At 40.6% G+C, this 15,237-nt stretch overlaps 1 protein-coding gene across 6 annotated transcripts in view; it reads left to right on the top strand.

The window, feature by feature from the left end:
* The window catches only part of helz (helicase with zinc finger), a 260,171-nt gene that overhangs the window by 164,119 nt on the left and 80,815 nt on the right, over window positions 1-15,237 (top strand). For all 6 annotated transcript variants that reach the window (XM_080209367.1, XM_080209368.1, XM_080209363.1 and 3 more), the window contains one exon: window positions 13,116-13,326. In XM_080209367.1, the coding sequence (XP_080065493.1) occupies window positions 13,116-13,326 (211 nt within the window). The remainder of the gene's footprint in view (window positions 1-13,115; window positions 13,327-15,237) is intronic.

Here is a 15,237-nt window from a genome sequence, read left to right as displayed (position 1 = left end):
AGGGGCAAATGAACACTTGACACATTTGTTGTTTATGCTTGGGGGAATAAAAAGCGGAGTCTTGCTTTGGTGAAGTGAATTTTGTACAAAACTTTAAATTGAATTAAACTTAACTAAACGCAAGATGATTTGGAGTTGACCCTAAGAAGGCTTCCTCCAGTCCTCTGCAAGGTCAAGCCCAAAATCCACAGGGTCTCGCTGTTTTAGCTGTGGGGAGAAGAGTTCTATCTAAGAAAAAATAGTCAATCCGTGAATTTACCTGAAAATAGGAAAACCATACATGGTTTGTGACAGATATACTCTTCAAAGCTGCCTCATACTCCATGGTGTCAGTTTAAGTCTTGGTAATTGCTCCACTGTTGTGGCTATGCCTTTGGCTGCCTGGACCCTAACCTCTGGAATCACCTCCCCTCAATATGCTCCTTAACACCTACCTCTGTGACCAAGTCAACAGTTTTAAGATCTGCTCCACGGCTCAGAATTGGGCTTTGTTCGATGAAGCTACTGTTGATGTTTTGCTATGTTAAAGGTGCTCTGTAAATTCAAGTTGTTTCTGTAAATGCTGCCTTTGTGGTTATGTTTCTATCCCTAAGCCTGACTGCTGGGAAGTCAAGCAGGCAGCAAAGTGACGTGCAACACATCAGTGATTGGTTGACTGAACTAAGTTGTGGATGTTCTTTTGCAAACTGTCAGGAATGAAGCCAACACTGTTCAATCATCTTTGGCTTGGTTTGAATTTATGCCCAAGGATTAACTGAATATGGCTAAAAAGCATCAATGTATTCATTTTGGAAATCAAAGCTCATACTGCTTTGATTTCTAGGGTGGACAAGTACTTTTGGATAGAGGAAGCATGTTAGGCAGTGATGATTACCCACTGCTACACTTGGGGTTTCAAGAACTTGTAGATTGGAGGACGTAGGGATGGCTGGAGAAGATAAGGATAATGAGCAGTAAAAAATATGTCCAAAGGAAGATTTTTTTTAGTTTACTACAAAATTGTGACACTTTCATTATGAACAGTTAGAATTTTATTCAATAGTACTCAGAAATCGTAAATTGCCTGCTTTCCATAACATAACTTGAGAACTGTGCCACAGAGAGCTCGGATGTGAATTTTGCACCCACGGTTTCTCCCCAGAAGGAGAAGAAACAGAATTGAAAATTGATTTGATACAGGCAGACGCACAAAAGAAGGAAAGTAATGAAACTTTGAACAGTACATCCAGTTTCTTGAATGCTTTCCAGCAGCAGTCATTGGATGGGGATCAAGAATGGCAACCATTGCTGTATCCCCATCTTCTCTGTCCCCCAACCCAAGAACAGTGAGGCAAATTACAGCACCAGTAGCTGAGATCAGCTCAGTATAGACAGGTGATTGAATTGGAAACCTTCCTTATTTGTAGCCTTTGTATGAACCTGAGTAGTATTTTTACTTTCAAAAGAAATGAAAAGCCTCTTCCATTTTACTATGTATAAAATCTAAATGAAGGACTTCCTTTCTACCATCCAGTTTGCAAAGTAATTTCAGTAGAAAAATATTTGAATTCAATCTTTAATATGGCTGTATTTTTGTCATTCGTTTAGTTTTTTGTGCATCAGAAACCTATGGCTCCTTTTTAACCCTGTCAATCTTACTTATTCACGTTCAGTGAGTTGTCCTGATTTATTCATCAACCGTGAGATTGAGTTTTTAATGGTTTATGTTCTCTTAGAAATCTATGCCCTAATTTAGTTGGTAACCGAGCTTGCTTAAGTGCAAAATGATGAACTTTTAAGGAAAATGACTTACATGATTAGCAATTGTTCTTGGTTTTAAGATATTTTCATAGCTGTGGACAATGCTGAGAATGATCGTTTCATACCAGCCTGAAAGGTTTTTTTTGTTGAGCTGTTCACTGTGGCTGCCGTTGTTAGCACCAACTTTCGCCCAGTACACATGGCAACTCACTAATGCTGTTTTGTATTTTCATTTTCCAGTAAGACTTTTACCACTTTTCTTGCTCTTCCTGATTTAACAAAGCTCAGGTAGTTACTGTTATGTATTTGTATTTATTCTCATTGGCCCATTTGCTGTATTAATGTATGCACCAGAAATTAGTTAATAGACAAAGCATGAGAAACAGAGAAGAAGCAGCCAAGGAAGAGATCTCGCATCATTAATGAAGCTTGGTACATTTTCAACCAAAGTCTGTTTCGTGTATCACATCTCCAAATGCACAACAAAAATTGGTGACAAGGACTTGGGCGTGCGAAAGAAATTAACTGAAGTAATGTAAGAATAAAAGAAGATAAAGAGTTTACATATGCTATGGAATCTTTAATGGGCTTTGTGGACATAAGTAAATGATACTCTACAAACAGATTATAGAGCTGGCTGTGATGAATTAGAGGCTGAAGCTCTCACTGTGTGTAAGAAAATCTAGGTAGTTTCTAGAAATGCAGTTGTGAAGCACGCATACAGGAAACTGCTTGAGTGGAAAAAATGGCAGGAGTTTTTGGCATTATGGGACCCTTGGATGAAAATATGGAGCAATGGAGCTCTAATACTGAATGTTTTGACTATTTAGTACAGGCAAACAAAATAGCTGAAAGATATTATGGTGCCCACTTTCTGAACATGAAGAGGGGGGAATTTTTAATCTCTCCAATAGTTTGGTGCAACCTGACAAACCTGGCACTAAAACATAGAAACAAACATTCTGCAAGCACATTTTTTTTACCAAAACCACTGGTGTTGCAGAGCACTTCAGATTCCATAAAAGAAATCAAGGAGAGGATGTCAGTCATGCAGTTTGTGGCAGTGCTTAAAAGCCTTGTAGAATATTGAGAGTTTGGACATGTGCTGAATGACACTATTTGGGGCAGATTTGTTTGTGGTCTACATGGTGAAGTGACACAAAATGCCTACTAGGTGAGAGTAATCTTACTCTGCAGATGGCCATTGAAATTGCTGTTTTTATGGAACTGGCTGCAAAAGAAGTCTAGCACCTGCATTTTTGTATTCAAATGTACATATCCGCTGAATCAACACCCAAAGCCGTCAAAACTGATACATGTTACTGGTGTGCAAAGTCAGGGCATTTTGCTGCCTTATGCTGGTGTAAAGATGTGGAATGTTGAAGCTGTGCGGGGAAAAAGGCACATAGAGTGCCTGCAGGAAGAAAAAGTAACCAATGAATAAAAATGAGAAGCAAGAACAAACCAACTCAGCATTTAAACAAAATGAAAGGGGGAATGTCCATGCTATACAACCGGGTCGAAAAGAACAAAGAGACTCTGAGAGGAGGAGTTATCACCACATGTGCTAGCTAGTACTGGTACCACACACGATACTGGGTCACTCCAGTGTTGGATGGACAACCAGTAAGGATGAAAGTTGACATTGGGGCAGCAGTCTTGCTGTAGACTATCTACAATGAAAAACTCCCAACACATTACCTTAAGGATAGTGCTGAAAACATACTTAGGTGAAGTGTTTCCTGAAGGACCATATTGCAATACCCTAGTTATGGCTGTATGCTACATTTCTGCATCCTCTCCTTTCCTTTGTATGGTAATACTTGGTCTCTGTAGCGTGCAAGAAACAATACTTTTCACTGTATGCTAATACATGTGACAGTAACAAATAAAATGAAAAAAAGGCTGAATAACTCAATGGGCAAACAGCAGATTTGCCTCTACAAGTAGTGAAAGGAAACTATCCAGCATTGATGGGTCCTATATGGTTGGAGAAGATTTGACTGAACTGGGTTGAAGTCAATATGACGAATGGAGAAGCAGGCCTCATGAAAATTTGAAGGAAGTGTTCTGTTGTTTTCAGTGAGAATTAGGAAAGCATGAAGGACATTACAGTCAAACTAAAAATTAAAGATAGCAGACAAGCAAAATGCTTGAAGGGAAAGACAGCACCTTATGCTATTAGGCCCAAGTTGGAAGCTGATTTGAAGCGATTGGTGAAGACTAAAGTTCTGGAACCTGTAGGCATCAGTGAATGAGTCACACCTGTGGTTTCAGACATCAAGAAAGATCTAAAAGAATTTCCAGGGACTTCAAGCTCGTCATAAATCCAGTGTTATATGCTGAACAGTACCCATTATCTCACATTGAAGACCTGTTTGCGGGGTTAGCAAGAGGCCAATATTTCAGCAAAATTGTCCTGAGTTAGGCCTGCTTACAGATGAATATGGACAAGAAGATGAATGTGGCAAGTACTGATTAGGGACAGTCAGCATTGCTTTGTGAGTGGAAAATCATGCCTCACAAGTTTGTTTTTTTTGAAGGGGTAACCAAGAAGGTAGATGAGGGCAGTGCAGTTGATGTTGTCTATATGGACTTTAGCAAGGCCTTTGACAAGGTATCATACAGTAAGTTGTAGTATAAGATTAAACCTCACGGGATTCAGGGTGAGGTATCTAAATGGATATAAAATTGGCTTCTTGACAGAAGCCAGAGTGTGGTTGTAGAGAATTGTTTTTCAAACTGGAGGCCTGCAACCAGCCGTGTGCCTCAGGGATCAGTGCTGGGCCCACTGTTATTTGTCATTTATAGTAATGATTTGGATGAGAATATAGGTGGCATGGTTAGTAAGTTTGGAGATGACACAAGATTGGTGGCATAGTGGATAGTGAAGAAGGTTATCTCCAATTGCAACGGGATCTTGATCAACTGGGCCAGTGGTGGATGGAGTTTAATGAGACAAATGCGAGGTGATGCGTTTTGGTAGATTGAACCACGGCAGGACTTACTCAGTTAATGGTAGGGCATTGGGGAGAGTTACAGAACAGAGAGATCGAGGGGTACCTGTTCATAACTCCTTGAAAATGGAATCACAGGTGGACAGAGTGAAGAAGGCATTCGGCATGCTTGGTTTCACGGCCGAGCATTGAATACAGGAGTTGGGACAACTTGTTGAACTTGTACAAGACAATGGTAAGGCCACACTTGGAATACTGTGTGCAATTCTGGTCACCCTATTTTGAAAGGATATTATTAAACTCGAAAGAGTGCAGAAAAGATTGACTAGGATGCTACCAGGACATGATGGATTGAATTATAAGGAGAGGCTGGATAGACTGAGACTTTTTTCTCTGGAGGAGGCTGAGGGTCGATCTTATAGCGATCTATAAAATAATGAGGGGCACAGATCAGCTAGTCAATATCTTTTCCCAAAGGTAGGGGAGTCTAAAACTAGAGGGCAGAGGTTTAAGGTGAGAGGAGAGAGATACAAAAGTGTCCAGAGGGGCAATTTTTTCACAGAGGGTGGTGAGTGTCTGGAACAAGCTACCAGAGGTAGTAGTAGAGGCGGGTACAATTTTGTGTTTTAAAAAGCATTTAGATAGTTACATGGATACAATGGGTATAGAGGGATGTGGGCCAAATGCAGGCAATTGGGATTAGCTTGCGGATTTTAAAAAAAGAAGGGCAGCATGGACAAGTTGGGCTGAAGGGCCTGTTTCCATGCTGTAAATTTCACAGACTCTATAACTCTAAGCCACAAGAACTTCTGATGATCATGACACGCAAAACGTTGTTTGATTACTGTTTGGTATCACATCTGCTCCTGCATTGTTTTAAAGGGCGATGGATCAGGTCATGAGTAGCCTGAGCTGAGTCCAGTGCTGTCTGGCAGATATCCTAGTCACTGGAAGAAATGAAGAGGTACTTAACTTGGCTACCACTCTCCAGAGATTGGAAGATCATGGTCCGAGACCGTAAGACTAGAGTGAGCTCTTCCAATTTTGAGTATTTGGAGCCTGTGATTGATGCCACTGGCCTTCGCACATCTCCTTCTAAGGTTAAGGACATTGCAGAGGGGCCTATACCTCAGAATATAAGTCAGTTACATTCCTTCCTGGAATTGTTACATTTATGATGTAAGAGTTGTCCCAAACCTGGCAACTGTTCTGAAACCACTGCCCCTTGTGTAGAACAGGAATTAGTCAGATCAATGCAGTTATGCCTTCAGGCAAGCCAAAGAGCAGTGCGTAATTCTGAAGTTCTCATACAGTTTGATCCTACTTTATCCCTTAAGTTAGCTTGTGATACATCCCCTTATGGTGCAGGAGCAGTGGTTTTGGACATTATGCCATTGGGTAAAGAAAGACCTATTGCTTTTGTTTCTCAAATCTTGAACAAAGCTGAGAGTAGCTTTGCCCAGATTGAGCAGGAAGCATTAAGGTTCATTTTTGGAGTGAAGAAATTCCATCAGTGCCAGTATGGGAGAGAGTTTACTTTGTTGTCCACTCTGGACCATTTTTGGGCCACGCACAGGAATTCTGTCCTTGCAGCACGTAGAATACAAAGATGGGCATTGCTTTTGTCTGCACATACTTATACCATTAAGTGCTGACAAGTCTACATTGTTACATGGATGGACTTTCAAGATTGCCACTACCAGACAGCTTGTCAGACCACTCAGCAGAGAATATCTTCAACTTTGAACAAGTGGACCCCACATTTGTCACTTCTCGGCAAGTGAGAAAACATACTCGGAGCAATGCTATGCTCCCAGAAATATTGGATATGGTTTTACGAAGAAAGACTAGATGGCTCATACCTAACCTGAAACCCTGCTACTCCAGGAGAATGGAGCTGTCAGTACAGCCAAGACATCCTTCATGAGGGTTCAATGATTATTCCACTGTCAATAAGGAAGCAGATGTTAGAGATGCCACACAAGGGTCATTGCAAAGTCATATGCACAAAGGAGATAGTAAGGATATTTCTGGTGACCTGGACTGCATAAAGGTAAGAAACCTGCCGCTCTTAGCACTGCTGCATTCATGGAAATGACCTGAAGAGTTTCACAACATGTGCATGTGGGTTTTGCGGGATCTTTTTGAAGGATGTATGTCCTTGGTGAAGGTTAATGCTCACACCAAATGGCCAGAGATTGCTGTGATGACATCTACCTCAACTGGGAAGACAGTTGAGAAGCTAGGAGAAATATTTAATCATTTTTGATTTCCTGAATAGCTAGTAAGTGACAACGGACTTCAATTTGAGGAACTTGAGAACATCCTACAGGAAAACAGTATTTGACACATTCACCCTGCTGCTAATAGATTAGCAGAACGCTTTGTCCAAATCCTGAAACATACTTTGAAAGCAATCAAGGAACAAAATTTGCTTCTGAAATGCCTTAAATTCCATCTGATCTACCAGAGTACCACACACTCCACGACCTCTCCACCTTGCTCATGCTAAAAAGGCAGCTGCATTCTGTATTCAATCTTTTAAAATCTTCAAAAATTAAGGAGATTGTGGGACAGCAACAACAAACACAGGTGGAACGGCGGGAAGGTGAAGTAAGAAAGAGTTTTCCACCAAGGACAGGAAGTTAATGCTCTGAACTACTGAACAGGGGCAAAATGGGTTCCTGCCACTGTTCTTGTGCAGATTGGACTTGTCTCTTACACTGTCCAGACCAGAGATGACATTATCTGGAGGAGACATGCAGACCAGTTATTGGCTGGAAGAACAAATCTGCCAAACCTGGAGCCTGTTGAAAAGTCAGGATCAGTCTTACAAGTCCTGACTTGAACCTTCCGACAATCCATTCACTACCAAACATTGTTGAGGGCATCAACACCTCACCTTTGTTCAGCCCTCTTGTTCCTATGTCGACACCAGTTAACACAGTTACTGATGATGTCAGTGCAAAGATGATGATGTCAGAGGTAGACTGTCAATCATTTTGTGAGCAACTCCTGCCAGACCACTTGACTTATTAATAGTGACTAGCTTATTTATTGACCATTGTTCATATTGAACTTGTTTTGAATTTGTCTGGGGACGTCCAACTTAAGGGGGAAAGGAAATGTTATGTATTTCTAGTTATTTCTATTGGCTCATTGGAACTATGCTGTATTAATGTGTGCACCATAAACTATGTAATAGACTTAGCAGACAGCCATGGAAAAGATCACACACCATTAATAAAGCTCGCTTCATTCTTAACCAAAGTCTGTCCGGCATATCACGCCACCAAAGATCACACAACAGTTGTGCTCGATTTGAATGTAAACATCCCTGCATCTCTTTACACATGACCTCAATGTAAATACTTGTGAGTAAACAAATGCATTTGAATGCATTTAATGTGAAAGTTGTGGTTCATTTGATTTTCATTTTTGTTACGTTTCTGCAATCCTGTTTTTGGTTTGTTTTTGCATAAATGTCTTATTCAGTTTTCCTTACTGATCTTATTTTGCTTCCCTTACTCTACACACGCTCTTCCCTCCGTTTCTTGTTATTCCTCAGTCCACTAATGTGGCAAATTGAATAAATTCTGTGCAGGCTGTTTTCCTTAACCATTCCAGCGGTGCTTGTCAGCAAATTTTACTTCAATCATCAACAGCGACTAAATGCATTAAATACAGCCTAAAGCTCAGCTGTCCAAAAATATGTGCGTGACTAATTCTCATATAGCTGTGTAAATTAAACCTGAATCAATAAGCAAGATAATCAGCATTAGTATTGCAACACACAGCCTGTGAAAAACACTCCATACTAAAATGAATGAACAGCTGCTTTACAAGGGCTAAGTTCAGTCGGCTAGATTCCTACTCATTCATGTTCAATGGGCAAAAAATCTAACCCAGTAAAAATGAAGAAGTTTGTGTTTTGAAAAGATGCATTGATATTTTACTCGAATTGGCTCAGAATCTATCTCGTTATATTTGTGCTTTGGTCTCCTATAAAGGATGAAATTTTGCACTTTTTGGCTGTCTGGAGAACCTGCATTTGTATGGCATCCTTTCACTATCTCAAGATGTCCCAGAGGATTTCACAGCCAATCAAGTACTTCTGACACGTAGTCAGTGTTGTAATTTCAAGAAATGTATCAGCTGGTATACATAACAAAGCCCTCTGGACAATCATGAGATAAATCACCAGTTTATTTTTGGTAATATTAATTGAAAGGTAAATTTTGATCAGGACAATAAGAACACTCCTGTCATCTTCAAAAATAGCCATGGTTTTTTGAAGCTCATCTGAGGGGTCAGATGGAGCCTGAGTTTAACATACCACCTGAAGAACAGTATCTCCAACATTGTAAGTCCTCAATATTGCAATTTAATGTTGACCTAGATTATGTGCTTAAGTCCAGTTTGACTTGAACCCTTCTGACTCAGACTAACAATGAGCAAAGGCTTATGCTTGTAAATGTAGCTGGGAATGAGACTGTTATGCTGAACTGCTTGTGCATGGTCCTTGAGAGAAAAATCTAATGTATCCAAGGTACTGACATTGATTTTGAGAAGGTTAACATGATTGTCCAATCTTTTTAGTTTTGGAGAATGGAGACCGAAAGGTTTGTTTACCTTATCTTGTACAAACCGACTGGACTGTCTTTTGCTATTTCATGGACATTTTCTAAGTACTCAACTTGATTTTTTTTTTTGCCTCTCAAGAGAGATATACAGCACCAATATTGACCTTGTATGTTCTTTTCAATTTGATCATTAAAGGCAATTTTTTTCCCAACTTGAACCAGGCTGAGAATGCAATGGTGGACCTTCTTCCTTGAGTAGGCCTTGTGATGGTAGTGTTTGCACAATGATTTTGGATGAGGAAGGAACAGCAGTATGTTCATCAAAACAATGTGTGCCTTGGAGGTTATGGGGCTCTCATGAAATTGTGCTGGTTGTCTTTTGTACCAGTAGAAGTCTGAGGTCTTGGAGTATGTCAAAATAAGCTTGGTGATTTGCTATAAGACATCCTATAGTTACATTGCAGCTATAGCATTCCAATGGTGAATTGGGTAGTAGAGTCCAGCATCAGTGACATTGATTGACTGGACTGCCTGTGTCTGAATGTTTTCAATTTTTTAGTTTAATATTGCATCTTCCAGGAATGAATGTTCCATCACACTCCTGACTTGAATCATTTAATGTAATAATGTATTAATTATTCTTGTGTACTTGAAGGACTTGATCATATTGTGCCACTCAAGTTCATCTGGGTCATGATACATGTTTTAAAGGTTGGACAACTTGCCCAGACTTCCCTTCAGTGTCTGTCAGTCAGAGTTAGCATCTCAATGACTCTTCAGCTTTCCCTCTTGGTCTCTTTCCCTTTATTCTGTGATAAACAGCAAAGATGGGTGCCTGGCCTCTGCATAAGGCAGCTGATAACAGGGCTTGTTAGGAGGCGTTTTTTCATTGCTCGATTTTGGAGTGTTGTGTGTTGGTGTTTATATAGCACTGACTTTCTCTTGGTTAAACCTTACAGTTTGGGGTTCTTGATCTTTAAAAAGTGATTATTTCTTTAATTCATAAACATGTTCAATGCAAAAGCCTTATCTGCCACCTTACTAAAATTAGAGAAAAACAAAGCTACAATATTCATGAAGTATAAAATGTATTTGAGTGCTCTGCATCTGTAGTAATTGAAAGCTTTTCCCTCCAGTCAAAACTGTTGTAGGTATTTGTAGATTGTAAAAGATGTTCAGTCATGTTGATTGAATGAGACATTATTTATATACAGCTTCAGGCACATGTCAAAACCATGGACAGTGTTTGATTTGTCTATGAAGACATTGATGGGGAGTGGTATAAAATGCATATCCTTTTCACAGCTTTCTCCTTTTCAACTCTCGCTTGCAGATGTCCCAGTGGTGTTGATTGTTAATTGTGTATTAATTGAGAATTTATCTGTATTCAGGTGGTGGGCATTAACTGGACTTCAAAAATAGCCGCAAGTTGAAACTGTTTTGGGGCTAGGAGGTTCATGTTTGTCCTGGAAAATAAAAACATTGAGGATTGGAAAGATTAGGCTTTGATGCCCTCCTTTATCACCTGGCTACCTGAAATAGAACATTAGTAGCCTTCAGTGGTTTGTGTTGAGCTTAACCAGTGGATGCCTACAGGCTACCAATTCTGGCAATTGCAATTGAGCCTTTTCTCATCCTTAATTGATGTCCTCACGTGCATGTTCCATCAAAAGTCCCTAGTGATCACACAGAGTACAGAAGGCAGCCTTTCAGTCTACTGTGCCTGTGGAATTTCATTGAAGAGCTGACCAGTTGGTCTCATTCCCTGGTTCCTACCCATAACCCTACAAATTTTTTATTTTTAAGTAACATATCCAATTTTGTTTGAAAATTGCGATTAAATTTGTTCCCACAACCCTTTCGAGCATTGCATCATCATAGCTTGCTGCAGAAGAAACATAAGACTCCTCGTCACCTTTCTGGGTTTTTTCTTTGCAAGTGATCTTAAATCTTCCCCGGTTACTAACACAGCTAGGATCAGGAACCCATAAGAATATAATACGAACATAAGAAATAGGAGCAGGAGTAGGCCATCTAGCCCTTCGAGCCTGCCCCGCCATTCAGTAAGATCATAGCTGATCTGTCGTGGCTCAGTTCCACATTCCCGCCCTCTCCCCATAACCCTTAATCCCCTTGCCTATCAAAAACCTATCAACCCACGTCTTAAAAATATTGAGCAAGGCAGCCTCCACCACTTCAACGGGCAGAGAATTCCAGAGACTCACCACCCTTTGATGTGCTTGCTGCACATCACCTTTTTGCTGGAGCATTGCAACCAACCATAGATCTCCCAGTGCCACTCTTGTTGAGATCAACTAATTCAGATTGAAACTGATCTTTATGGGTCAGAACTACTCCCCAAGGCAAAGATATTCATTGAACTACTGGGAGAAAATAAAGTCATGTTCTCTTGAGAAATCCAGTTTCATTGGAAGTCCATTATAAAAATATGCATTATATATTAATTGATGGTGGCTTGTTTAAATAGATTGAAGCACAAACAAGCCACCTCCCGCACCTCCACCTGTATTATTGCAGCACGTTCAAAGCTTTCAGTCTTGTTTGGACACATCAGTGCTGCCATTAATACTAGTCAGCAAAGTCGCTGCACTGCTTTTCTACAGCAATTTTTAGTTTCTTTAGAAATAACATTTTACATAATAATTTTGTCTTGAAGTTTAGAAGAACAAATTGTTTGTACCTGTTGCAGTTGTTTTGTTTATAAGTGATGATTCTTTTCCTCTTCCCTTCAAGTTATTTTCTCTGATATGTTCATCTCCATAAATCGTTTATTTATTAGTGTCTCAAGTAGGCTTACATTAATGCTGCAATGAAGTTATTGTGAAAAATCCCTTGTCACCATACTCTTGCGCCCGTTCGGGTACACTGAGGGAGAATTTAGCATGGCTGCACACCTAACCAGCATATCTTTTGGACAGTGGGAGGAAACTGGAGCACTGGAGGAAACCCACGCGGAAAAGGTGCGAAAGTGCAGACTTTGCATAGACAGCGACTCAAGCCGGGTACCTTGTACTGTGAGACAACAGTGCTAACCACTGTGCCACTGTACAGCAAGCTGATAACTTCTTATTAACCTTTCACCAATAATCCTGCAAAATTGTCTGAAAGATGTTCCAGAGCAACTTATTTTGTTTTCTTTACCTCTTTCCAGCTGCCACATACAGCAGAGATGGGCATTTGGTACAGGCGAAATTGCAGACACAGATCTGTCACATTATGAACTGAGACCTCATGCTATATAAAGCATTAATTAAATGCTGGCTATAAAGCCTTTAACATATGCTTGCCAACCCACCCCCACACAAACTACTTCATTAACTCAAAGATTTAAAATTCTGTTTTTGAGATGCATCTACCAGTTGGGTTTGTTTTGTGTTAATAGACCTATTACACATCATCTGCCAGTGCTCAAACTCTGTTTTTGTAGAATTGACATAACTCTCAACAAATGGAGGACTGTGTTTGCACATCTGATGTGAAAACATTGAATAGTGTGTGTGCTGGTACCATATTTTGTTAGTTCCTTACAAACTATGTCCCATTCTTTATTTCTATATTTCAGAATACACGTGATGTTTATTGTATGCCTTTATCATTTGCTTTATGTCACAGTATGTCAGTTCTGCATTTTGAAAATGTGAAGCATCTATATATATGTTATACCTGTGCTTTTTAATGATTTCTGATTTGAATGAATGTCTAATAAGATTGCATTTCTTTACCTGGCTTCAAAATACATTTCTCTTTACTCTGAGCTGTTGCAGACAGGGCCCGAACCTCCTTATAATCTTTCTCTAATTGCTGTTTCTCCAAGGAAATTCTGGGAAAGTTTCATTGATATCTGCCACGAGAACAACAGTCTCCATGGCATCACATTTGAGCAAATCAAGGCACAGCTGGAGGCACTGGAGTTGAAGAAGACGTACGTCCTTAATCCTCTAGCTCCAGAATTCATCCCAAGAGCTCTCAGACTTCAGCAGCCAGCGAGTGCTAATAAACAACAGCAGCAGCCATCCCCTCCTAAGGTACAGTGCCAGTTATTTTGTAATTTTCTTCTCAGCACAATTTCCTAATTTTGAACTTGAAATATATATTTTTTAAATGTCAGTCTTACCACTGGTATTGTTAGTATGTTTGAAATTCTCATGACACAGACTGATGCACTGTGCCACATAGTGACAATGTCCGCACACGTGATTTAGCAACTGAAGTCAGGTCCTCCTTTACCCAACCATCCAAGAGCAGGCTTTGAAAGGAGGTGAGGTACTTTCCAAGAGGCAACAAAAATAGAGGCCGGTTCAGCTCAACCATCTCCTATTGACCAATTCAAAAGAAATAGGGGAAATTATTGAAGTAAACTTTAGAGAAGAATTTCACTTGTTTTTTCATAAAATCCTATCTGATTTCTTTATTTTGTAATGAAAGACTTGCAAACTTTGTCCAACTTTTTTCTCACACGTTGCCTTTTTAGTAAACGTAGCTCATGTGATGGGGGGATAAGGCATTCATCAGTCTGATGTGGTTCTTTCGAACTTATTAGTATTTTGTTCTGAATGTTTGATGTTTAAGAAAGTAATGGCTCAGAATTATAGCTGGCATGGTGGCACAGTGGTTGGCACTGCTGCCTCACAGTGCCAGGGACCCAGGTTCAATTCCAGACTTGGGTGATTGTGTGGAGTTTGCATTTTTTTCCCCTTGTCTACGTAGGTTTCCTCCCGTTGTCCAAAGATGTGCATGTTAAGTGGATTGACCATGCTAAATTGCCCCTTAATTTCAGGGGGATTAGCATAAATATATGGGGCTACGAAGATCGGACCTGGGTGGGATTGATGCCAGTGAAGGCTCGATGGGCCAAATGGCGGCCTCCTGCATTGTGGGAATTCTATGGTCACTGAAAGTGTGAGATGGAAATAACATAGAACATAGAAAACTACAGTACAAACAGGCCCTTTGGCCCACAAGTTGCGCTGATTATATTCCCACCTACTAGGCCTACCTATAACCCTCAATCCCATTAAATCCCATGTACTCATCCAGAAGTCTCTTAAAAGACTCCAACAAGTTTGCCGCCTCCACCACCGACAGCAGCCGATTCCACTCACCCACCACTCTTTGAATGAAAAACTTATCCCTAACATCCCCTCTGTACCTACTCCCCAGCGCCTTAAACCTGTGTCCACTTGTAGCGACCATTTCAGCCCTGGGAAAAAGCCTCTGAGAATCCACCCAATCTATATCTCTCAACATCTTATAAACCACTATCACCTCTCATCCTTCGTTTCTCCAGGGAGAAAAGATTGAGCTCCCTCAACCTATCCTCATTAGGCATGCCACCCAATCCAGGCAACATCCTTGTAAATCTCCTCTGTACCCTTTCAATAGCTTCCACATCTTTCTTGTAATGAGGCGACCAGAACTGTGCACAGTACTCCAAGTGGGGTCTGTCTAGAGTCTTAAAAAACTGCAGCATTATCTCCTGACTCCAAAACTCAGTCCCTCAATTGATGAAGGCTAGTACACCATGCGCCTTCTTGACCACATCCTCCGCCTGCGAGGCCAATTTAAGAGTCCTATGGACCTGGACCCCAAGGTCCTTCTGATCCTCTACACTGCTAAGAGTCTTACTCTTGATATTATACTCCTTCATCCCATTGGACCTGCCAAAATGGACCACGACACATTTATCCGGGTTGAAGTCCATCTGCCACTTCTCCACCCAGTCTTGCATCCTACCAATGTCATGCTGCAACTTCTGACATCCCTCCAGACTATCCACAACACCACCAACCTTCGTGTTGTCAGCAAACCTACCAACCCATCCCTCCACTTCCTCATCCAGGTCATTTATGAAAATTACAAACAGCAAGGGTCCCAGCACAGATCCCTGGGGCAGTCCACTGGTGACCAACCTCCATGCAGAAAAAGACCCATCCACT

The sequence above is a fragment of the Carcharhinus amblyrhynchos genome, chromosome 21, assembly GCF_965287045.1.
Source record: "Carcharhinus amblyrhynchos chromosome 21, sCarAmb.v2.hapA, whole genome shotgun sequence".
Classification (NCBI taxonomy): domain Eukaryota; kingdom Metazoa; phylum Chordata; class Chondrichthyes; order Carcharhiniformes; family Carcharhinidae; genus Carcharhinus; species Carcharhinus amblyrhynchos.
This window is presented reverse-complemented; position numbering and strand designations above follow the sequence as displayed.